Below are 23,323 nucleotides of genomic sequence, written 5' to 3'. Positions count from 1 at the left end.
GCACCCTTTCCCCACCTTGCCAAGTACAACCAATGGAATTATCACAAACAAGTACCTGCCTTCTCTTCAGCTTATGGGAATTTTGAGACTTGAGTGAGATCTGATCCGAGCTAATTCAAATGTAAGTTGGTGTGGTTATGTCTGTGCTTTTATATTATCTTTTGGCAAACTGAATTTTTAAAATGGTATGAAGCATTAGTCTTAGGTATGAATGTTTACTGGTTGATGTGGGCACAGCCCAAGTTGCCACTGGAGTACCGGATCAGGTTCAAGGTTCTGGTATTGACCTATAAGGCCTTGTGCGGACTGGGGCCAGCGTACTTGAGGGACCGTCTCTCCCTGTATGTTCCCTGGAGGACCCTCCAATCAGGAGGAAAAAAAATGTTATCGGTCCCTGGCCCCAAGGAGGCCTGCCTCGACTTGACTAGAACCAGGGCTTTCTCAGTCCTGGCTCCTATGTGGTGGAACGCTCTGTCTACTGAGACTAGGGGCTGGTAGGATTTACTATCTTTCCGCCGGGCCTGTAAGACAGAGTTGTTCCGCCAGGCTCATGGCTGAGGCTGGGCCTCCGCTGGCCGGAAGATGCAACATCTACCCCCCTCCCCGTGAGAGCTGCCCACCACTGTTTGTTTTTCAGCTGCTGTTACTGTGCCGCTATATCTAGTTGTACTGCTGTATTCTTCGTTAATAGTTGTATTGCTGCCACCAGGCAAAGAGTGCTGCTATCTTTCTATGATGTCTTAAAGTTTTAATATGGAACATTTTTAAATTATTTTAAGGTTGTTATCCACCCTGAGCCTGCTTGCAGGGAGGGCGGAATACAAATATGATATAAATAAATAAAAATAAATAAATTAAGGCTCTGGTGGGTCCTAGGCTAAGCGGGCTTAGGCCTTTGCTTACTGTGTGCAGGGCCCCTGAAACAGAAAACCTCCTCTGCCATCAGCTACAGGTTCACTTCAAAACTATGGCGAATTTCACAAAACTGTGACTCTATTTCAGTCTCACCTTACGTGGGTCACATATGCAGAAGAATGAAGTGCCTGGAACAACAGACAAAATGGCGCCTGTTCATTTGGGTGACCACCCTGCTCCATGCCCAGAAGATGGCAAAACACCATCAGGATCCCTAACCCAACTGGCCTGGGGAAAATTGCTTCCTGACCCCAAAGTGGTGATCGGCTTTATCCTGGGTGTATAAGAAGACATTCTCTTTATCCTTCCAAACACATGCAAGAAGGAAAACGAGCTTTTGCATCCTTGTTGTGTGACACAACTGGGTTATGGGTGATAAAAACGTGCTTGAGAAAGGGTCATGCCTGACCTAAGCCTGCTGATGGGGCGGGGGGGGGGGGCTGCCTGCAGGCACGCTGTCAACGGATGGCTTTTTGGTGGGTCCCAGTGGGTTTCCTAAACCTATGTCTCGTCCTTCTCTGCCACATGAAACTTAATCTCCCTGATAAATGATACCCAAGGCTATTTTGGAAATGGGAGGCAGGGGGAGAGCAGCAGGCATGCCAGCTATCCAAGTTGACTGGAGGAAGGCAGGCTAAGGGAGGGGCTGACTACAGGCTAAACCCTCAGCGCCGAAGCTGCTCAGGGGGACTGGGGGAGCTCCTTCAGCACCTCCCCGACCTCACTGAGGTTTCTGTTTTATTTCTCACTTGGTGGGGAGGGGGGAACCAAAACCGTTTGGTCTCCCCATGCCCCCTTCACCCGTTGACCCCATTTGTACCAGCAGACTAAGGATCTACTTTCCTTCGCCTCAATGAAAGCGGCCTTTTCCGTCCAAATATAAAAAGACTCCAGGTAAGGTACTGCATTTCATCTCTTGTCTCTGAGGAACAGGAAAATCCTTTTGGAGGGTGGGTGTGTTTATTGACATCTGTTGTTTGCAGATGTTTGTAGGACCGGACCTAGCAATGAAAGCTGAAGGTCAAGAAATTGGGAAGACCTTCCTTAGAGCTCTGCTTGGCTGGTAGAATTCAGCAGCTTCACCTCTGTGGCACAGAAGAAATCAGGGAGCTCTTTGCCTAGGACGAGGGACAATTTAGCTGCTTAATTTAGACTTTCTTGAGCAATGTGGTAGCCCATGTGTGACAAGCGATGGCTGGAATTTTTTTCCTCCATCTCAGCCTGGTGACAGTATGTAGAAGAAATTGGTCTTTTCTTTCTTTCTTTCTTTCTTTCTTTCTTTCTTTCTTTCTTTCTTTCTTTCTTTCTTTCTTTCTTTCTTTCTTTCTTTCTTTCTTTCTTTCTTTCTTTCTTTCTTTCTTTCTTTCTTTCTTTCTTTCTTTCTTCTTCCTTCCTTCCTTCCTTCCTTCCTTCCTTCCTTCCTTCCTTCCTTCCTTCCTTCCTTCCTTCCATCGGGCTCCATCCCTAATATTTAAACAAAACCCGGTTATTTTTCTGACCTCGTTCCTCCTCCCAGGCCAGTATTAATCCTAACCACAGCTGCCCCCTCCCTGTTTGTCATTCTCCCTTGGTTTCAACTTGCATTTCTACAGATGGACTCTGAGAAAAGATGGAGAGAAGCAGCTGAGTCTATTTTAAGAGCGAAAGCTCAGCGCTGTTGTCGAGTAGTTCTAATGGCGGTGCCTGCCCTTTTCTTTTTCTTTTTGCTTTTTGTGCAGAATTGCAGTAGGATAAAACAGACAGGCCGGCTGCTTTTCTGGATCTGAGTGTTGTTCCCTGCTCTCCGTTCTCAAAAAGAATATTTTAAATGTGTCTTAGAACAAGTTTTGTCGGTGGGCAGTAGAAGCTCTTAGAGAAAGAAATGTGGAATAACCGGGGGGCGGGGAGCGGTGCCACCAAGCAATCTCTATCTTGTCATTGATGTTTTGGCAATTTTGTGATTAGTTAGTTAACACCCTGCAATTAATTTCCTCCAAAGCAGGGCCATATTACTCATCAGTAGGGTTGCCAGCTCCAAGTTGGGAAATTCCTGGAGATCTGGGGGGTGAAACCTGGAGAAACCTGGAGAAAGTGGGGTTTGGGGAGGGAAAGGACCTTGGCATGGCATAATTCCATAGAGTCCACCCCCAAAGTAGCCATTTTCTCCAGGGGAACTGATCTCTGTGGCCTGGAGACCAGTTGCAATTCCGGGAGATCTCCAGCCACTACCTGGAGGCTGGCAACCCTACTCATCAGGCTGATTAGGCCTGAGCCTAGGGGCCCCGCAGGGACTAGGGGCCCATCAATTTCTTTTGCAGAGGCACACCCCACATAAATTGCAATTAATTGATTCTCTTACATAGCCTCGATTAATAAGATGATTAACTGCTTCCTTATTGAAGTGAAACAGATTGCCTCTTATATTAAAACAATATAAATTATATATATTTTTAATAAATAATAAAATTTTTATTCACTTCAAAATATTACAGTACTGAACAACTATACCCCCAGAATGTGATTCCCTGGAGAGTTCTACTTGCACAATAAAAATAGTTTAATAAATTGTGAGAAGAATTCTCCAGGAGACCCTCAAAATGGATATAGGAGGACTATGTACTGCGGTCTAGTAACTACCGGTCCAGGGTCAGGCTGTCACCTGTAGTGGGGCGAAAGATTGAAGTGCTGGAGTGGGCCCCAAATACCTGAAAGCTTAGGGGCCCGGCCATGCGTTAATACGACCCTGCCCCAGAGTTGACCTCAACTTTTAAGATGGGGGGGGCTGGAAAGCTATTCCTAAGGAAGATCCGACAACTTTTCAACATTGCAAAAGGCTAGAAAACATTCTGGCATTCATTTCAGTCATGGAACTGCTTGATGATGAGAAACGATAGGGTGCTAGGGTGCAGTCCTGGCTGAAAGCAATGCTCTTTTTACCTTGAGGACCTGCCCCCTGATTTCAGAGATATGCAGACTGGCTAAAAGGTTATCTCGGTGAGGGAAGGTTCCCGAGACCCGAAGATCTTTTCTCCACCCAGTCTGACGGTTCAAAGAAAAATATTTCCAGCGAAAGCACAAAATGTGGAAAACACATTGGGGGAGGGCAACTCTAGTGATCTAGTTCTTTGGGACGAGCAGACTGCTGTGCCTCTGTTCTATTGAAATGTAGGAGATGATTATGGGGGCATATTTTTATCCTGAGTATGAGATTGCCACCTCACCTTCAGCTAGGGTTGCCTGGAGATCTGGGGGGGGGGGGGGAGGGACCTGGAGAAAGTGGGGTTTGGGGAGGGAAAGGGCCTTGGCATGGCATAATTCCATAGAGTCCACCCCCCAAAGTAGCCATTTTCTCCAGGCGAACTGATCTCTGTGGCCTGGAGACCAGCTGTAATTCCGGGAGATCTCCAGCCACTACCTGGAGGCTGGCAACCCAGCTAGGGGTTATCCAGTTACTGGGACAGACTCCTGGGTTTGCAAATATGTTCTAGGGATCAGCCCTGGTGAGCACTGAGGGCTAAAAGTTCTGAAGGTGCCTCTCTGTGATCTTGAGAGTTTTTTGAAGAGAGGTGCGGGAATATTTTTATTTTAAATAATGGCACCCTGCTTGTCACCTGCAAAGCAGGACTCAAAGCGGCTTACAAAATCTAAAATAAGTGAACAACACATTTTTAAAAACCCACAATAGACGGACAAAACAAGAAGATTAGGCAGGGGTGGAATAGCTCAACAAGCAGCAGCAGAAAATTATAATTTGGGTTAAGAACTGGGGTGTAGAGTCATCGTATAATCAGGGCCGGCCCGCCCATTGAGGCTGGTGAGGCCGCCGCCTCAGGGCGCTAAGGTGCCAGAGGGGCGCTGCCCTGGGGCAGCGGCGCACGCCACAGAGCTACCGCCGCTGCCGGCCAGGAGCGTGTGCTGGTGGCAGCAGCGTGGGGCAGCTGAGCGGGCACCCTCTCATTCAGTTGCTCTGTGGGCCAGGCACAGCTGTCCTGGCCGCCGGCTGCGCCTGGCCCGCCAAGCAACTGAATGGGAGGGCTGGAAGGCCCGCCATGCGCCGTGCCAGCCCCTGCGTGATGATGTCACACGCAGTGACATCATCTCGCAGTCCGGTGTGTGCTTGCACACAGGCGCGCGCGCACAGAGGCAACAGTAAGCTGCCTCAAGTGCTGGAGCCTGCATATAATCATTCTGTTTCAATGTACTTTTTGCAGTAGCTGCCCTCTCAAGATTGCTGAGAGGTGCTCTCTGAATTTCGAGCACTCATTCTTTAGCAGGGCTAATTCTCAAAGTACATTTGCAGTCCCAGATTTGTTCCGGAGAGAGGGCTTATGGATAGGTAACTAATCTCCACTGGTGTATTTATGACTGAAGAGTGAGACTGGGAGAAAGAAAGAGAAAGGAAGGGAAAGAAAGACGTGGAAAGAAGGAAAGAGAAAGGGAGGGAGGGAGGGAGGAAAGAAGAAAGGAAGAGAAAGAAGGAAAGAGAGAGAGAGAGAAAGAAAGACAGACATGGAAAGAAGGAAGGAAGGCTTCAGCTGGGAGGAGGGGAATCCCTCTCCTTTCAGCTGAAGTTTAAAGCCTGTTTGGGGTTTCCCCGGCTTCAGCTGGCCGGTGGGGAAGTCTTGGGCTGCAGGGAGAGGTGCCAGAACGCCGTTCCACCGCATTCCGGCTGAAAAAAAGCCCTGCTAATGGGGGTTCTTTCCAGATTTGTATTTGCTTTTTTGCAGTCACGTGGGGAAGATGGGCATGTATGCAGTGGGAAATTGGCAGGTTGGGAGTTGCTTAATTCTACCCCATCAGTTTCCTCCTGTGCTTATTTCCAATGTTGAAGGTAGATGTGGTACGGAATAGCCAGACGAAAAAAAGGGGGGGGGGGAGTCATGAAACATGCATTCTTAGCACACCTCTATGAGGTAGCTGGAAGCTTGTAGGTAACGATTTGAGGAAATCACACATACGGTTGCAAGAAAAACACACATTTGTGTCTAGACTGCTGTGACTGAGTGTGGATTTGATCCTAGGCCTCTGTGGTTCTACTTGAGCCCTCTAACTACTATGCGATGCTAGCTCTCTTATAGTTTGGCCAATTCAGACAGGACTGCACAGAATCTATGAGCCAGTGTGGCCTAGTGGTTAGAGCGTCAGACTAGGATCTAGGAAACCCAAGTTAAAATCCCCAGTCTGCCATAGAAACTTTCTGGATGACTTTAGGTTGGTCACACTCTCTCAGAGCGAAACTACAAGTGACAAAAGGCACAGGTTGGACACTTGTCAGCTTCCCTCAGGTTTTGATGGGAAATGTAGGCATCCTAGTCTTGCAGCTTGGCTCTCCGACTGCTGTCCAATGGACTTTTCAACTGTCACTTGTCCAGCATTCCGCCAAGCTGCCTACATTTCCCATCAAAACTTGAGGGAAGCTGGCAAGTGTCCAACCTGTGTCAGGCGTCACTTATGGTTTGGCCCTGAGTCTAACTTTCCTTACAGTGTTGTTGTGAGGCTAAAATAGAAGCAAGGAGAACAATGTAAGCTACTTTGAGTCCCCATTGGAGAGAAAGGCAGGGTATAATTGAAGTAAATAAAGGCCATTTTCACATGCCCTTAAAGAGACGGCCCACTCGCGGAATACTGGCAGTTTTCTCCCCAGGAATGCAGATATCTCCATTTGCAAAATGGTTGTGGGCTGTTTGGCTTCTGGGTTTTTGTGTGTGTGTGTGTGCCTTTTCTTGGAACGCTCTTTCTGCGGTCACAGAAAAGGCACCAAAAAAAAAGGAAGCCAAATGACCCGCAACCGTTTTGCAAATGGAGACATCTCCAGTGTTCCGTGTGTGGGCCATCCCTATAATGGCATGCGGAACCAGCCAAAGTGTCAAGCAATAGATTATCTAAGTGAAGACATTGTTTCACGTGCTCTGTAATTCATTAACTAAGTGGAAAGTTGATATTGGTGGGTCTAGATAGAATATCACTTGGTGATATTAAAAACAACTCATTCATAAACTAATCCGATGTCTTGTTTTGGGTGGGCCAGTCAGACATTTGAGCCGTTGGTTCTGTGGTCTCATTTTTGGTTGGACGATGATATGGCCCTGTGTATAGCAGTGAACAAAACAATTCCTTTGGGGAGTCCTCACATGTGAGATTTCCTGGTGTGTGTTGTCTGGGAATTTGAGATTGCTAACAGTGAAATCCTAAGGAGAGTTACCCCAATCTAAGCTCATTGATTTCAATGGGCTTAAACTGGAGTAACTCTGCTTAGGATTTCACTGAAAGGGGAATGCTGAAACTGGGGAAGGATGAAGAGCTAAATTCCTTGTGTACGCAAGCAGTTGTAAACTAGCAAAGAGTAGGATAAAAATTTAGAGGACTGACAAATTGATAGAGGGAGACCACCTTGGAGCTCATGGGCTGAAGAAGAATGAAAAGCAGTTATTACGGTCAAGGAAATCCATGTGATCTCTGTAAAATGCTGCCCTGCATTGATTATTCTAAAAGTCTGATTGTTTCTCCTAAAGAATTTTCTTTTACTGTTTCCTCTTCTTTTCTAGGATCTCAAGATGGATTATAATTCCTACAGTGGAGTTCCCAGGTTCTTAACGAGGCCTAAGGCCTTCGTGGTATCCATGGGGAAAGATGCCACTCTAAGTTGCCAAATCATTGGAAACCCCATTCCGCTGGTGAGCTGGGAGAAAGATAAACTTCCTATCCAGACAGGGGGAAGGTTTAAAATGGTGGAAGATGGCGACTTGTATCGTCTGACGATTTATGACTTGGGCCTGGAGGACAGCGGCCAGTATATCTGCAGGGCCAAGAACACCATCGGGGAAGCTTTTGCTGCTGTCAGTATCAAAGTTGGAGAGCAAACCACGGTGACCGAATCGGCCCCTTACTTCATTCAGAAACCTACTTCTATCAGAGTGATCATGGGGGAAGACGCTATGTTCAAATGCATTGTTCAGGGCAGCCCTCCACTGTCTGTGAACTGGGAGAAAGATGGGAGACACCTGGGTGGGCGATCGGAGTCTAACCGTATCCAGATTGACTCTCAGGGGGAGAAAAATGCACTGAAGATCCAAAGTACACGGTTAGTGGATAGTGGAACCTACACTTGCCGGGCAGAGAACCCTCTTGGGGCTGCTAGTGCTGCTGCTGCATTGGTTGTGGATACGCCAGATTCTTACAGCCCCGGTGGTACTCGGCACAACGTAGACATAGGCTATACCAAGACTTCACCGCTGCTGTCTCACTTGCAAAAACGCCGGGAAGAGATCAGAAAGACAGACCTATCCACTACTGACTCGGTGATCTCTACTGCATACTCCTCCACAGAAGGGCGATCAAAAATTGGCTTGAACCTCTCCCTGGATTATGAGAGGGCTGCCAGCTTGACTGCCAAGGGCTTCCGGGGTGATGGTTCTTCCTATGGTATCGCAACACGTAGCTTCACCGTTACAGAGGGGAAACACGCCAAGATGAGCTGCTATGTTACAGGCGAACCCAAGCCAGAAATTGTTTGGAAAAAGGATGGAGAAGTAATCCTTGAAGGGCGACGGCACATCATCTACGAGGATGAACAGGAGAATTTTGTGCTGAAGATCCTCTTTTGCAAGCAGGTCGATAACGGTCTCTATACTTGTACGGCTTCCAACCTGGCCGGGCAGACCTACAGTTCTGTGCTGGTCACAGTCAAAGGTGGGTAGCTGTAGTTGAACTATTATAATAATCAGGGCTTTTTTTCAGCTGGAACATGGTGGAATGGAGTTCCAGAACCTCTTGAAAATGGTCACATGGCTGGTGGCCCCGCCCCTTGATCTCCAGACAGAGGGGAGTTTAGATTGCCCTCTGCACCGCTGGAGCGGCGCAGAGGGCAATCTCAACTCCCCTCTGTCTGGAGATCAGGGGGCGGGGCCACCAGCCATGTGATCATTTTCACCAAGGGCAGCCCACTGAGTTCCACCACCTCTTTTCCCAGAAAAAAAGCCCAGATAATCATCATCTTCACAACGATGTTGATTAAAGATGGTGCAATTCTGTTTGAAGAAGCTGGGAGTGCAGTCTAGTTCTGTAGACAAATTCAAGGGTGTCAAGTAACCTTGCTATTCCTTAAAATCTGAAAAAGGCTGTCCAAGGACATTAGGTTGCCCCAAGTACTGGTTTTTCCCTGACCCCAAGGATGCTCACTTGGCCTCAACCAAGGCCAGAGCCTTTTCGGCTCTGGCTCCGGCCTAGTGGAACGCTCTCCCAGTTGAGACCCGGGCCCTGCGGGACTTGTTACAGTTCTGCTGGGCCTGTAAAACGGAGATGTTCCACCAGGCCTATGAGCGTAGTTGAGGAGCTGGCCAGCTATCCTGTTTTCCTTTCTTCCGCTCCACTTTTTAATGAGATGTGGATTTTATTTTTTTAATGATTTTAACTATTTATTGTATTTTAAATTGTGGTTGTTATGATTTTATGATGTTGTGATCCTCCCAGAGCTCGCTTGTGGGAAGGGCGGGATATAAATCCAACAAAATATATTTAAAAATTCTACTTGGAGACAAAGGTTGACACTCCCAGATGAACATATACTTTCCCACTGACGTTACTAAAAATATTCACAACTGAAATGAAGACATTACTTTCACACATGCTGAGCAATGCACTTTCAATCGACTTCCAATGCACTTTAGTGACCATTTGCAAGTAGATTTTACCATTTCTCACAGTAAAGTGCGCTGAAAATGGATTGAAAGTTCATTATTCAGCGTGTATGACAGCACTGGACTGCTTGTGAAGTCAAGCCCGCCCTGTGTTTGGGATTTTCTGTCTTACTTTGCAGTTTGGCTTCCTTTCTTGAGGCACCTGGAGCCATTTTCTCGCTTTCATGCTTTCTGTAGTCTGTTTGCATAGATTGACTGGAGCAGGTGGCTGGGCTGGGAGACGGGTGGGACTGCCTTGGGATGGTAGACCAGACGGATTTTTAGTCCCTTCCAATTTGTGACCGGGAATGGCAAGTCTGTCACCTTCACCCAAAGCCCTCTTTGGCGTGAAAGGAACTCCGTCAATCTTCAGGCATGGCATGGCTCTCAATAGGAAACTTTAGCAATGAAGTCATTTTGTGGCTGATCTGCAGACAGATTAAAGCATTAAGGCACTTGAGGATCAAGGCGGCAGGCTCTCTGCACACGCCGCACGATTTGGTCATTATCAGACACTGCGCGTTTGCTCCTCTGGGAGTTGCGGAGCACGTATGAGGTACTTAAACCCGGCCTGTCCATGTCCATCAGGTGCTCCAGCAGGCAATGATAGAAAACTGTGAGGGCCTGACAGCTGTTTGGCAGCCTGTGTGACGTGAGCTGTTAGGCCTCTGTCACCCTCCATGGTGACAGGTGTCCCCAGGCACAAACACAGCCTCAAAAGGCAGTGCCGCTGAAACTGCTCTCTCATAAGCACACTCAGCAAACAGGCTAGGCCGAAAAGTGGGATGATCTATCTGGCACATTTTTATCCTGCCAAGGAGCTCAGGGCAGCCTCTGTAGCTTGCCCTTCCTCCATTTTATCCTCACAAGAACCTTGTGAGGTAGGCCAGGTAGGCTGAACAAGAATGGTCCAAGGTCACCCAGAAGGCATTTTGATGTAGTGGTTAAGAGCGGCAGGACTCTAATCTGGAGGATAGAGATGGGCACTAACTGAAATACGAACCAAAATTAAGCACGAACCAGGCCGGTCTGTGGTTCGCGAACCACAGTTCATCAGATCCCATTTCTGACGAACCGCCACAAACTTTAGGCTGGTTCGTTTGGTTCGGTTTTTGGTCCACAGTAAATAGGAATCTGCTCCCCCCAAATAGGGCAGTGCAGAGCTCCATGACGACAGGCATATCATAAATGTAATCATAACAAATGAGAGCTCAATCCAGTTGCTTGAAATGGTCCAATTCCCCTAGGCTGCTGCCTGCCCTGGTTACACATCGACCTGTGAGTAAGGAGTCAAGGACCCTAGTTCTGCTGTTTTCTACTACAGGGGGGGGGAAAGACTGGGCTGAGTCAGACCACTGCACTTCATTCTCAGAGAAACTGCTGCGATGAGGAAAAGAGTAAGAGTCCAGTAGCACCTATAAGACTAACAAAATTTGTGGTAGAGTGTGAGCTTTTGTGAGTCATAGCTCACATCTGAATGCTGTTTTGAAAAGTAGCTGATATTATACAGATCCCCTTGAAGAATCATCATTGAAACACGCAAGGGCAAGAGATTCAAATAAACTACTTTCCCCACCGCACCACAGTTTCTTTTTGCCTTTCTCCATACCCGATGTGGCTCTCTCCTTTAGCTTCAGAAATAAAAAAGCCAGGTGTTTGCTTCTTCCTGTGCAATTGGGCCTTCTCTTTGGTAGAGCAAACTGCAAACCTTTAAAAAGCTGCGGTGGAATGGTCTGAGAATCAGAGTTCCCATCTGGTGGGGTAACAACAACAACAACTTTTTACAAATTGGCTTATATACCACACTCTTCTAGACAGATTAGTGCCTCACTCAGAGCAGTGAACAAATCCAGTATTATTATTGTCCCCACAATGCAGATGGGGCTGAGAGGGGTGGCTGACCCAAGGCCACTTGCTGAACTCATGGCAGTGGTGGGATTCGAACCAGCAGATTGCTGATTCACAGCCCAACCACTTAACCATTATGCTTCAGTGACATATAGAATCATAGGATTGGAAGGGACCTCTAGGGTCATCTAGTCCAACTCCCTGCACAATGCAGGAAATTAACAAATACCTCATTCTTCTCACACACCCTTACTCTATGCCCAAAAGATGACAAAACATCATCAGGATCCCTAGCTAAATTGCTACCTGACCCCAAGGGTGGCAATTGGCATTACCCTGAGCGTATAAGAAGGGGCCATGAGAACTAAGCACTGATGTAACCCTTCCTGCCCTTCCTCTCATGATCTGCCTAAATTCACAAATAAGCATTGCTGTCAGGTGGCCATCTAACCTCTGCTTAAAAACCTCCAAAGAAGGAGAGCCCACCACCTCCCGACAGATTAGTGCCCCACTCAGAGCTGAGAACAAAGTCAGTGTTATTAACTCCACAGTACAGCTGGGGCTGAGAGGAGTGGCTTACCCAAGATCATCTGCTGAACTCATGGCAGGAGTGGGAGTTGAATCAGCAGACTGCTGATTCACAGCCCAGCCACTAAAGTGATATTCTCAAAACTAAAAGAAACGTCTGTAGCTCTGCACCTGAGCCCAAGCGTGTCTGTTTATTTTGGTCTCCATGAATGGTTGGCATCAGAAGCATAAAAATAAATGTTCTTGTTCAGTGTATATTTTCAGCAGACTGAGCCAACTACTAAGAGCTTCCTTAAGATCCCTATTACCAGGGGTCATTTTGTAGAAAAAGAGCTGGAGGAACTCATTAGTGTAACTCATTAGCATGGCTCATTAGCATATGCCACACCTCTTGCTCTTACCAGAAGTGTGTCATTAGTATAACTGATTTGCATATGCCACACCCCCTGACATCACCTATCCGGGCTGTTTTGGACCCAATCCTGGCCATTCAGGGCCAAAATTGGGCCCAAAATGGCAAAAGGGCTGAAAATAGCTGAAAAGGGACCCAAAATCATCAGGATCAGGCCGCTGATGAGCGGGAGAGTGATCCACCACCTGTCAGAGGCCCAATCCAGGCTGTTTCGGCCCCAATCCAGGCCGAAACGGGCCCAAAATGGCCGAGAGTCAGGTGGGCGGGGCCACCTGACATGTGACCTCTTTGGGGAACTGCTGGAACTGCGTTCCTGTGCATTCCCCCTTGAAATGAGCCCTGCCCATTACTGCCCCTCCCCGCTATTGGTACCCTGTAAGGTATTTGGTTTTTCCAGAGAAACCCAGGGTCAAATCTCCATTCGACCTGAAACTTACGGGGTGATCATGTGCCAGCCACCTAGTGGGGAGCAACACAAAGCAAGTTTCTTTTTTTCCTGTTGAAGAACCAGATGGGGACCAAGAAACACTTGGCCATTTGGGGGGGATTGCTGGCCTTCGTAGTTCTTAGATATGTGACAAAATTGTAAATTATATTTTAAAAAACTCGGTAGAAGTAGAGGTATTAGGAAAACTGAAACGGGTCCTTAGTTGGGGATGTTTCCGTTGGCAACAAAGTTTGCTTGTGGGTTAGTGAGAAAATAGCTTGCCTTCCATTGGAGCTATATTTGAGCAGCTGATTCAGTATACAGGACAGCACTCATTGGCAGCACCTCTGTGTGGTTATTTTATCCCAATGACAATGCAAAACTCGTATCAACAACAGTGGCAGCATAACCTGGTTTTTCACTGCAGGATTAAACAATCTGGAAGATGAGCTGGAAAAGTCAGTGCTGTTTATTCCAGTAAGGTTTAAGAGATCTTCCAAAAGCTCGCCGAAACTGAAGCTAGTTTTGAGATGGTTAAAATCTCTCCTTAAAAAAAAAAATCTCCAAACAATATTAGGTGAAAGGATGCTTAGTTAGTGGGGAAGTAGTTTAAATGAATGATGAGTTCTTTGGCATCTTAATGAATAAACAGGGAAGAGTTGGTGGCAGAGAGTGCCTTCACGTCTTAGCTGACTTTTGGCGACCCCTGGTGGGGTTTTCATGACAAGAAATGAACAGAGGAGGTTTGTCATTGTCTGCCTCTGCAACCTTGGTCCTTATTGGAGGTCTCCCATCCAATTACTAACCAAGGCCAACCCTGTTTAGCTTCTGAGATCTGACAAGATCAGGCTCACCTGGGCTATCCAGGTCAGGGCATGTGGCACCTTAATGACTACCAAATTTATTGGCAAACGGGTTTTATGATGCCATAGGACTCTGGGTTCTCGATAGACTAAAATGGCTACCTTGCTTGAGAATGAATTTGTTGGATGAATTTGAAAATATATTCTCACATTATTATAGTACTAGAAAAGGTGCAGAAATGGACAACCACTATGGTCAAGAAGTTGGCACACATTCCTTATAAGGAAAGACTCAGAGCCAAGCTACAAGTGATGAATTACACTTGCCAGGCAAGTGTAATTCATCACTTGTAGCTTGGCTCTCAGGTGCTTGGGGCTTTTGCTTTAGAGAGAAAATAAGATGGTGAGTGACATGGTAGAGGTTTCCAAAATGATGTACGAGGTGAAGAAAGATTTTCCCATAATATTCGAACCTGTAGGCATCCAACAAAGTTGATGTGTGATAGGTACAAGATGGGCATTTAATCATAACTTATTTATCCTTTCCCACTATGTATTTTATACTATGTTTCTCTTATTGGGATATTTTATCCTTGAATGTTTTATTTGATTCTGAATTATGATGTCTTTTATGGTTTTATGATGTTTTAAACTTGCTAATTGATGTAATTTTGTGATTTAAGCTTAAGACCAATGGTCAAGTGAACTATAAATAAAAGGAAAGAATTAGATGTGGGCACAAACCGAAATATGAACCAAATACGAACCAAAGTTTGTCACGAACCAGGCCGTTTTTTGGTTCATGAACCAGCCATTCATCGGAGGGCATTTCTGAAAAACCGTGACGATTTTTAGGCCAGTTTGTTTGGTTCATTTTTCAGTTTGTCACTGCAGATAGCCTGGCACAGATCAATCTGTTACCTAGGCAATGGGTGGGATGGGCTTTCTGCAGACCTTCTGCTGCCCCGGAAGTGACGTATTCATGAACCAAATGAACCGGTTTGCGAACTGGACAATTTCATGCCGGTTCATGGTTCGTGGTTCATGAAACGTGACGAACCATGAGCTGCAACGAACCGCCATTTTCCTGGTTCATGCCCATCTCTAGAAAGGATTCAAGATGGGCAAAAGGAGGTAGAGTAATTGATTTGTGGTGTTCACTGTCACAGATTGAGAGGTGACCTCTAGTTTAGATGGCTTTAAAATGTGATAAGACAAATTTATGGAGGACAGGCCCATCCAATGGCTATTACTTACAATAATGAAATCGAACCTCCATGTTTAGAGACAGTATATACTGCAATATCCATTCTAGGAGCTAGCAATAGCAGCAGGGAGAAGCTTTGACCTTGTCGCCTGCTTGTAGGGCTTCTTGGAGCATCTAGTTGGCCAGGTTTCTAGACAAGGTGGACCACTGGTCTGGTTGGCACTGCTGCTCTTGTAGCAAAAGCACATGGAACATAGCAGTGGAAAGGGATTGGGTAGGATGAAATAGGAAACGTGGTAGAAAAGGTAGGATCCAAACCATTGTTAGCAAACTGCAGCCGTTGCCTTACAATCTTAGTTCTGAAGAACATACCACCTGCACCCTCTGGGGGAAAAAATTCTGACATAGTCAAGGAGGCTGACAAAGGAGGTGCTGTCATCATTGAGAACAAGTCAGCTTACATTATGGAGGCTGATGGGCAGCTTTCCAACATCACGTGGTTCAGGCCACTCTTCTTGGCCCTTGCCAAGAATGACCAAAATAACCGCACAACCTGTTGAAAGAGGTGGCTACAGAAGAAGTAAGAAATCCATATAACTTTCCCCCTGCCTTGGGACTCGCCTTGGCTACAGATGTTTTATCTGCTCGCCCAAATTCACAAAATGGGTCCTTGTGAATGCCCCTTTATCTTGAGCGATGGTACATCCATAGCAGGGATATCTGGTTATATGACCTTTGTGGTTAAATAGTTTGCTACCTAGTCCTAGTAATTTGTGGGCTGCCACAGATTTTCTCAGGATTCATAGCCCATTTATATAATCCACTGGAAAACAACCTTCTGGCCGTCATAACTGTGGAATCCTAGAATTATACCATTGGAAGGGGCTTTACAGGCCATCTAGTCCAACCCCCTGCACTTTTGGCTTCAGTAGCAAAGCATAACAATTTTTTTTACAAATATGGCCTTCCCACTGTTTAGTGGTTTTTGGATCCAAAGTTAGTGCATAGGGTTGCCAACTCCTGGAGATTCGGAGGTGGAGCCTGCAAAGGGCAGAGTTTTGGAAGAGGGAACTCAACAGGTTATAACACCGTAGAATCCACCCTCCAAAGCTGCCATTTTCTCTAGAGGAGCTGATGGGTGATCTCTAAGCCCCACCTAGAGATTGGCAACCTTAGTTAGTGGGATTTGGGCCAGGGAGTTTGGAAAACTGCCTATCTAGATCTTAAATAGTAAAAAGTCCAGTAGCATCTTTAAGACAAACCAACTTTATTGAGGCATAAGCTTTGGAGAACCACAGTTCTCTTCGTCAGATGCCCATCTGACAAAGAGAGCTGTAGTTCTCCAAAGCTTATGCTACAAGAATGTTGGTTAGTCTTAAAGGTGCTACTGGGCTTTTTACTATTTTGCAACTACAGACTAACACGGCTAACTCCTCTGTATCTAGATCCTGGGAGTGGTTTTTCCACACACTTTGAAACCTCCTAGCTGTTGAGCTCTCCATTCCTCAACTTCTGCTTTGGTTTTCCTTGTCCAACAAGCAAGGGGCATCTTGACTCTTTTGAACGCAGGGACCCTGCCCTGGTCATATGTTATGGTGTTTGGGGGCAATGCTGGAAGCCGTCCTAGTGCAAAAGCAACTGTCAAGATGTTTCAAGTTAATTGTGGAAAACACTGCAGCTACAGGATTGGAATCTCCCATTTATAGCCTCCAGATTTACTAAAATAATTTTGGTGGCAGAATCTAGTAAGCATTTGTGGCTCAGCCATCAATGTTATAGGCCCAATATCTTTGTTGGACTGATCCAGAAATTAGCTGGCTTTTCATAATAATGAATACACCTTATAACTTATGTTTGTGGTAGGGTTACCAGCCTCCAGGTGGTGGCTGAAGATCTCCCGGAATTACAACTGATCTCCAGATCTCAGAGATAAGTTCCCCTGGAGAAAATGGCTGCTTTGAAGGATGAACTCTGTGGCTTTATACCCTGCTGATGCCCCTCCCCTTCCCAAACCCTGCCCTCCCTAGGCTCCACCCCCTAAATCTCCAGATATTTCTCGAGCTAGAGCCGGCAGGCACCTGTTAGGAGTATGCCTATTTTAGTTTACTATATTCTGGTTCTGGCTTAAAGCAGTGTTGCCAGACTCCAGGTGGTGGCTGGAGATCTCCTGGAATTACTAGTGATCTCCAGGTGACAAAGATCAGTTCCCCTGGAGAAAATGGCTGCTTTGGAGGGTAGGCTCTATAGCATTATACCCCGCTGAAGCCCTTCCTGTCCCTAAACCCCAACCTTTCCAGGCTCCACCCCCAAAATCTCCAGGAATTTCTCAACTGGAACCTGGCAACCCTAGGCTTAAAGCCAGGGCTCATTTTGAGGGGGAATGTGCAGGAACACAGTTCTGGCAGTTCTCCCAAGAGGTCACGTGTCAGGTGGCCCTGACCACCTGATTTTTGGCCATTTTGCGTCCATTTCGGCCTGGATTGGGGCCGAAATGGCCCAGATTGGGTTGCTGCCAGGTGGGGGAACCCTCCTCTGCCTGGCACCAACCCGGTCCCGGCCGTTTTGGGCCCATTTTGGCCTCCCTACTGCAGCCCCCCCCCGACTCTCATGGCTATTCCTTTGCTCAGGTCCAACATCCCCAGGAATGACTTTTCTAGGGTCAAAAGTTACTGCAGAAATGAACAAACACAGGAAAATGGCTGTATCGGGTCAGCCATTCAGGGCCCATTTTGGCCAGGATCAGGGCCAAAACCACCAGGATTGAGTTGGTGCCTGGTGAGGGACCCCTCCTGTGCCCGGCACTGATCCGATCTGGGCCTTTGGGCCCAATCAAGGCCCAAACATGCCCAAAGTGGCCATTTTGGGCCCATTTCGGCCTGGATCAGGTGGTTTTGTCCCAAATTGGGGTGAAAACAGCCCCGGTTGGGCCACTGCTAGGTAGGGGAACACTCCCCCATGTGGCAGCAGCCAAATCCCAGCCATTTCAGGCCCGATCTTGGCTATTTTGGGCCTCTTTCAGCCATTTTGGGCCCAATTCATGCCCAAAATGTCTAGGATTGTGCCCAAAACAGCCAGGATTGGTCCAAAATGGCCAAGATCAGTCCTCTGACAGGTGGTGGATCACTCTCCTGCTCAGCAGCGGCCCAATCCTAACCATTTTGGGCTCCTTTTTGGCCATTTTCGGCCCCTTTTTGCCATTTTGGTCCTAATTTTGGCCCTGAATGGCCAGGATTGGGTCCAAAACAGCCAGGATAGGTGATGTCAGGGGGTGTGGCATATGCAAATCAGTTATGCTAATGACACACTTCTGGTGATGTCAAGGGGTGTGGCATATGCTAATGAGTTATGCTAATGAGTTCCTCCAGCTCTTTTTCTACAAAATGACCCCTGCTTAAAGTTGGCTACACTATAAATTAGAAATGTGAAGAAAGCACTAAGTCCTGCTTAGAAATAGCCATACAACTCTATGCTTTAACCTAGAGTTTCTGGTAATTCCTAGAGAGGTGTGACATCACTTCCAGGTTTTCCCTGGAATGGATGTTACACCATTGACTGACAGCCTTTCCCCCCCTCCCTCTGCAACCCTATCTGGGGAAAAAAACCCAAAATACGCAAACCCCATTTTCCCCTTAGTCTTTAAAGTGCTACAAGACTGCTGTTATTTTTACATGGCAATTCTCCCCACCTCCACAACAAACCCATAAATTTACTAATTCTTGTTGGAATGAAAACTGTGACTGCAAAGTAATCACCGTAACTTTATTAAATTTACATGTGATGATGTGTCAGAGTGAGGGGGAGACAAAGATTATATTGGTCAAGGGCTGGTGATGTGTCAGGACTTTTTGAAACCCCCCACGCTAAATCTTGAAAGGGGGGGGGAAGAGTACTTCTGAAGTTTCAAATGTCAGCAAGTAGCTGTGATGGTATGCCAAAGTGCATTGCTCCGGAATTCAGCTGTGCTCCTCTCTTCTCTTCAATGTTTTGAAGCAGGAAAACGGAAATGAAGCCCAGGGACAATAATATTACATTTTTACAAACAGGGAGTATCAAAGACCATATCTGCATGTTTGAAGAAAATAAACGGCATCTTCTTCGGAAAGTCCAGCAATGCACTGAACAAGTGGATGGTTTACTTAAATCTCGTCTCCTGCAAACAAAATTATATGCCTGAGGAAAGCTAGCCTCGTAGCAAAACAGTTGCTGGCTGAGTATTTGCCAAAATATAGTGGGAATTGTTATTTTTATTTTAAACTTTTACCACTTTAATGTTCCAGAGGAGTTAGCATTGTTAGTCTGTAGCTGCAAAGTAGCAGAGTCCTGTAACACTTTTAAGACTAACCAACTTTATTGTAGCATAAGCTTTCGAGAACCACAGCTCTCTTTGCCAGATGCATCGTCAGCTTTGGAGAACCACAGGTCTCTTCATCAGATGCAACTTTATTGTAGCATAAGCTTTCGAGAACCACAGCTCTGATGATGCATCTGATGAAGAGAGCTGGTGTTCTCGAAAGCTTATGCTACAATAAAGTTGGTTAGTCTTAAAGGTGCTACCGAACTCTTTACTATTTCACTTTAATGTTGTTGCTTACAATATTACATTAGCCGCTTTGGAATTATGTTGGGGTGTGTTTCATATAAAAGGAAAGAAGATTTTTTATTTATTTATTTTTATTTTATTTATTCAATTTATATACCGCCCATCCCCAGGGGCTCTGGGCGGTGAACAGTTAAAATAGATAAAAACAAAAACTAAAATCAATATACAAATAATAAAACAAATTAACAAAGTGCAGTGGTGGGGAGAACCTTCCCCACCCCAAAGGTGGGAGGCTGACATGGCACCGCCCCCTTCAATCACTGAACGCCTGGCGGAACAGCTCTGTCTTACAGGCCCGGCGGAATGATAATATGTCCCGCTGGGCCCGGGTTTCCATTGACAGAGCGTTCCACCAGGCTGGGGCCAGGACTGAAAAGGCCCTGGCCCTGGTTGAAGCGAGGCGGGCTTCCTTAGGGCCGGGGACCACAAGTAAATATTTATTCGCTGATCGGAGCGATCTCCGGGGAACGTACAGGGAGAGGCAGTCCCGAAGATATACTGGTCCCAACCCGCTCAGGGCTTTAAAGGTAAGAACCAACACTTTGAACCTGGGAGAGCATTTAAATATATGATCTCCTGCCAGTAGTCTGAAGTGGTACCGTCTTAGCATGAATTCCTGTAACCGTGTGCAGAGATCAGCCCTTAATTTGGAATGCTGTGTGTTCATCTCTAAAGTAACCGATTGTTTAAACATTCAAATTATTCCAAACAGACAAGAGAGCAAGGGGAAAGTTGTTTGTCATACTGGAAGTACTGCCTGTTATTTCAAACAGGTGGACTGTCACGCTGTTGGCAATGATTTATAACCTTTGTACCCACTGGCAACCTCTTGAAGGACACTGGATACGACTTATTTCTGACCTTTGAAACATTCAGGAGGAAAAAGAAATTTGGGGAGAAGAAGCTGCAAGGAGATGCATCTCTTCTACGCATGTAAGGAAGTGAGCTCTGACTCACGAAAGCTCCTGTGGAATTTTTTTCTTTTTAGTTTTTAAGATGCGACCTGATTTTTGAGACAGAATAAACAGACCCAAACAATTGCATTTCAAATGTGGCCACACTGTTGGTCTATACAATCATTATGATAGTTTTCGGTGGGTAGCCATGTTGGTCTGTAATAGAAGAGCAAAATTTGGGTCTAGTAGCCCCTTAAAGACCAACTAGATTTCCAGGGAGTGAGCTTTCAAGAGTCAGAGCTCTCATATTAGTTCTTTTCTGTTCAGTGCCTTCCATAATAATCCCCAGCCACAATGTGCCTCTTTCACCACTACCGCATACATAGGATTCCTAGGCGTCTACCGGTGGCAGGCAAACTCCTGGGGATTTGCCCCCTTGTCCGCCAATCACTGGGCAATCAGTGGGAGGGGATAAGCTTTCAGAGCTTGCCCGCCACTGGCAGGCACCTCAGGAGCATGCGCTGTGTGCACGCTTCCTACTGTCATGTCGTCACTTCTGTAAGTGACGTCATTATGTTGCCTGCAGGAGCATTTCTGCACTTCGTTTGGGGCTGATTTGGGCCCCAAACCAGTAGAATTGGAACCGTGTGAAGTGCAGAAGCGCTTGTGCAGACAACGTGACAACGTCACTTACGGAAGTGATGTCATCATGTCACTGCTGGAGTGCTGGAGGGTTTGAAATGGCCAGGGAGAAGGCAAGTGCCCAGTCTCAAACCTCCTGGCGGGAGGATAGAGGGACCTGGCAACCCTAAACATACAGTGGATGAGTAATCTTGAGGGACTTAAAGATCTCTTTCCTTGTCAGTCACCACTAGATCAGATCCTATCAATACATATTTAAACTCTTGATTTTTTATCCCAATGTACATCAGTTTACATTTTCACTGAATGTCCTTTGCCCCCTGGTTGCCTGCTCACCTAATAATGTCTGCAGGAGCTGTCTGGAATGGTAACAGGTTTATTACTAGAACCAAGGTTGTGTAGTATACGGTATCACTTGGACTCATGTGACTAGTTAATATCCCTGCTCAGTCATGAAGCTCTTTGGATGGCTTTGGACAAGTCAGAATCTCTCTGCGCATTCTAATATGGGTTGTTTTAAGCATAAAATAGGATACCCTCATATGCATGTGTGATGGAATGCACTATAAAAAGGAGATTTCCTAACTTACTCAGAGGGTTGGAGGGGGAGGAGTTAACAATGCCCTGGAATGAGAGCTTCATTGACAGGGTGCTCCCTCCTCTCTCTGATTGGCCAATCAGAATGAGCCCTGAGGATGACAGTTGGTACTGACGGTTTCTTTCTTTTTTGGCAGTTGAGTGTCTGAGAGAGTCTGAAAAGGAGAATTAGACAAGTTCTCCTCTGAAGTGAGGGAAAGGAAAATGTTTTTCCTACCTGGAACAACATTGTCTTAAGGAAGACTTTTAGTTAAGAATTCCAAGTATAAAAGCCAGCACAAGTTGAAATTCATTTACACAGCCAAGAAAGAACTGGGTGTATGTTTTTGGTAGAGTGTGTGGGTAGTAAGTGGAGACTCTCATTCAACCCAAGTGTATTAAGTGAAGAAGAATAATTCCTGCCCAGTGTCTAGAAAGGGATTTGGCTCTAAGGAGGACCCTGGGTCTGTTGTAAAGAGAAAACAGTGTCGAACTAACCTCAGGACCTGAGTAGAAAAGGGAAATCTGTGAAGAAACATTGCTTTAAACAAAGTATTAAACAAAACACTTCTGACTCTTAAGGATTGTAAACATTGAAACTAAGCTGCCAGAAAACTATTTTGCCATTACTTTTAAAGTATTCTAGCCTACCAACAAATTTTACCTCAGCAATTTCATCCCCACCCATTCAATAAAGTTGCTGTTTCTTTTGAGAGTTATTCAGCCTCCAGTACCGTTTCATACACAGAAGAAGAGGGCTTTTCCCCATCAATTTTCTGGGCTGGTCTTAAAAGCCAAAAATATAACTGCTTATCAGGGTGGGACAGAAAGAACTTTACAACCATAAACAGACACATGATACTTGGGGCTACTCAGCCATAGCAAGTGAACTTGGATTTTGGCGGGAAAATCTGCCTTGGTGTTGGGGAGAGAAGGAGGGTCCATCATAGCATGGTACCACTTTGATCTCCTTGGGTGAAAGAGATCCAGAGGAGTTAGCCGTGTTAGTCTGTAGTCGCAAAATAGTAAAGAGATCAGTAGTACCTTTAAGACTAACCAACTTTATAGTAGCATAAGGTTTCGAGAACCACAGTTCTCTTTGTCAGGTGTATCTGATGAAGAGAGTTGTGGTTCTCGAAACCTTATGCTACTATAAAGTTGGTTAGTCTTAAAGGTGCTACTGGGCTAGTTACTACTTGGATGAGAGGTGGGACAAACGTTTAATAATGAGACAAGAGTGTGCAAGGAGAAATTGGAAGCATCTCTGTCTTCAGGATTTCAGCTAACTGTAAGCACATGTGCTTTGTATTTCAGTTGCTCTTTGATAGGCAAATTAGGGTTTCCTTTAGGCAGGAAATAATTGGGTTATCAAGAGCCATGCTAGCTGAACAGAACCTCCATAGCTTATATTCTGGAGATATACAGATCATTTTCACAATTCAGCTCTGCTTATGTACGACCTGGAAGCATACGGTTTGCTCAGTTTTCGAAGGGGGATGCTGGGCGCGTGATTGTTAAATCTGATCCAGGAGGGCTGCTCTCCTTGTAGATAAACCGTTAGAGGCACTGTGGTGTAATGGTTACAGTGTCAGACTAGAATCTGGGAGATGCAGGCTTCATTCTCCACTCTGACATAGAAGCTTGATGAGTGACCTTAGGCTAGGCACACACACACACACGGCCTAGTCTACCTCACAGGGTTGAAGTGAGGATAAAATGGAGGAGAGAAAGATGTAAGCTGCTTTAGGGGTCCCCTTGGGAAGAACGGCAGAGTATAAATGAAATAAATAAATGTTAGCATTCACAGACATTACA

The 23,323-nt window shown here is 46.0% G+C and overlaps 1 protein-coding gene across 4 annotated transcripts in view; it reads left to right on the top strand.

Moving 5' to 3' along the window:
- Positions 1-1,620: 1,620 nt before the first annotated feature.
- The window catches only part of OBSCN (obscurin, cytoskeletal calmodulin and titin-interacting RhoGEF), a 293,495-nt gene continuing 271,792 nt past the window's right edge, over positions 1,621-23,323 (top strand). For all 4 annotated transcript variants that reach the window (XM_054991181.1, XM_054991180.1, XM_054991179.1 and 1 more), the window contains exons 1-2: positions 1,621-1,809; positions 7,440-8,583. In XM_054991181.1, the coding sequence (XP_054847156.1) occupies positions 7,449-8,583 (1,135 nt within the window). In that variant the 5' untranslated portion in view covers positions 1,621-1,809; positions 7,440-7,448. The remainder of the gene's footprint in view (positions 1,810-7,439; positions 8,584-23,323) is intronic.

Source organism: Eublepharis macularius, chromosome 11 (genome assembly GCF_028583425.1).
Source record: "Eublepharis macularius isolate TG4126 chromosome 11, MPM_Emac_v1.0, whole genome shotgun sequence".
In the NCBI taxonomy this organism is placed as follows: Eukaryota; Metazoa; Chordata; class Lepidosauria; order Squamata; family Eublepharidae; genus Eublepharis; species Eublepharis macularius.
The sequence above is the reverse complement of the archived record's forward strand: the minus strand, read 5'-3'. Positions and strand labels throughout refer to the sequence as shown.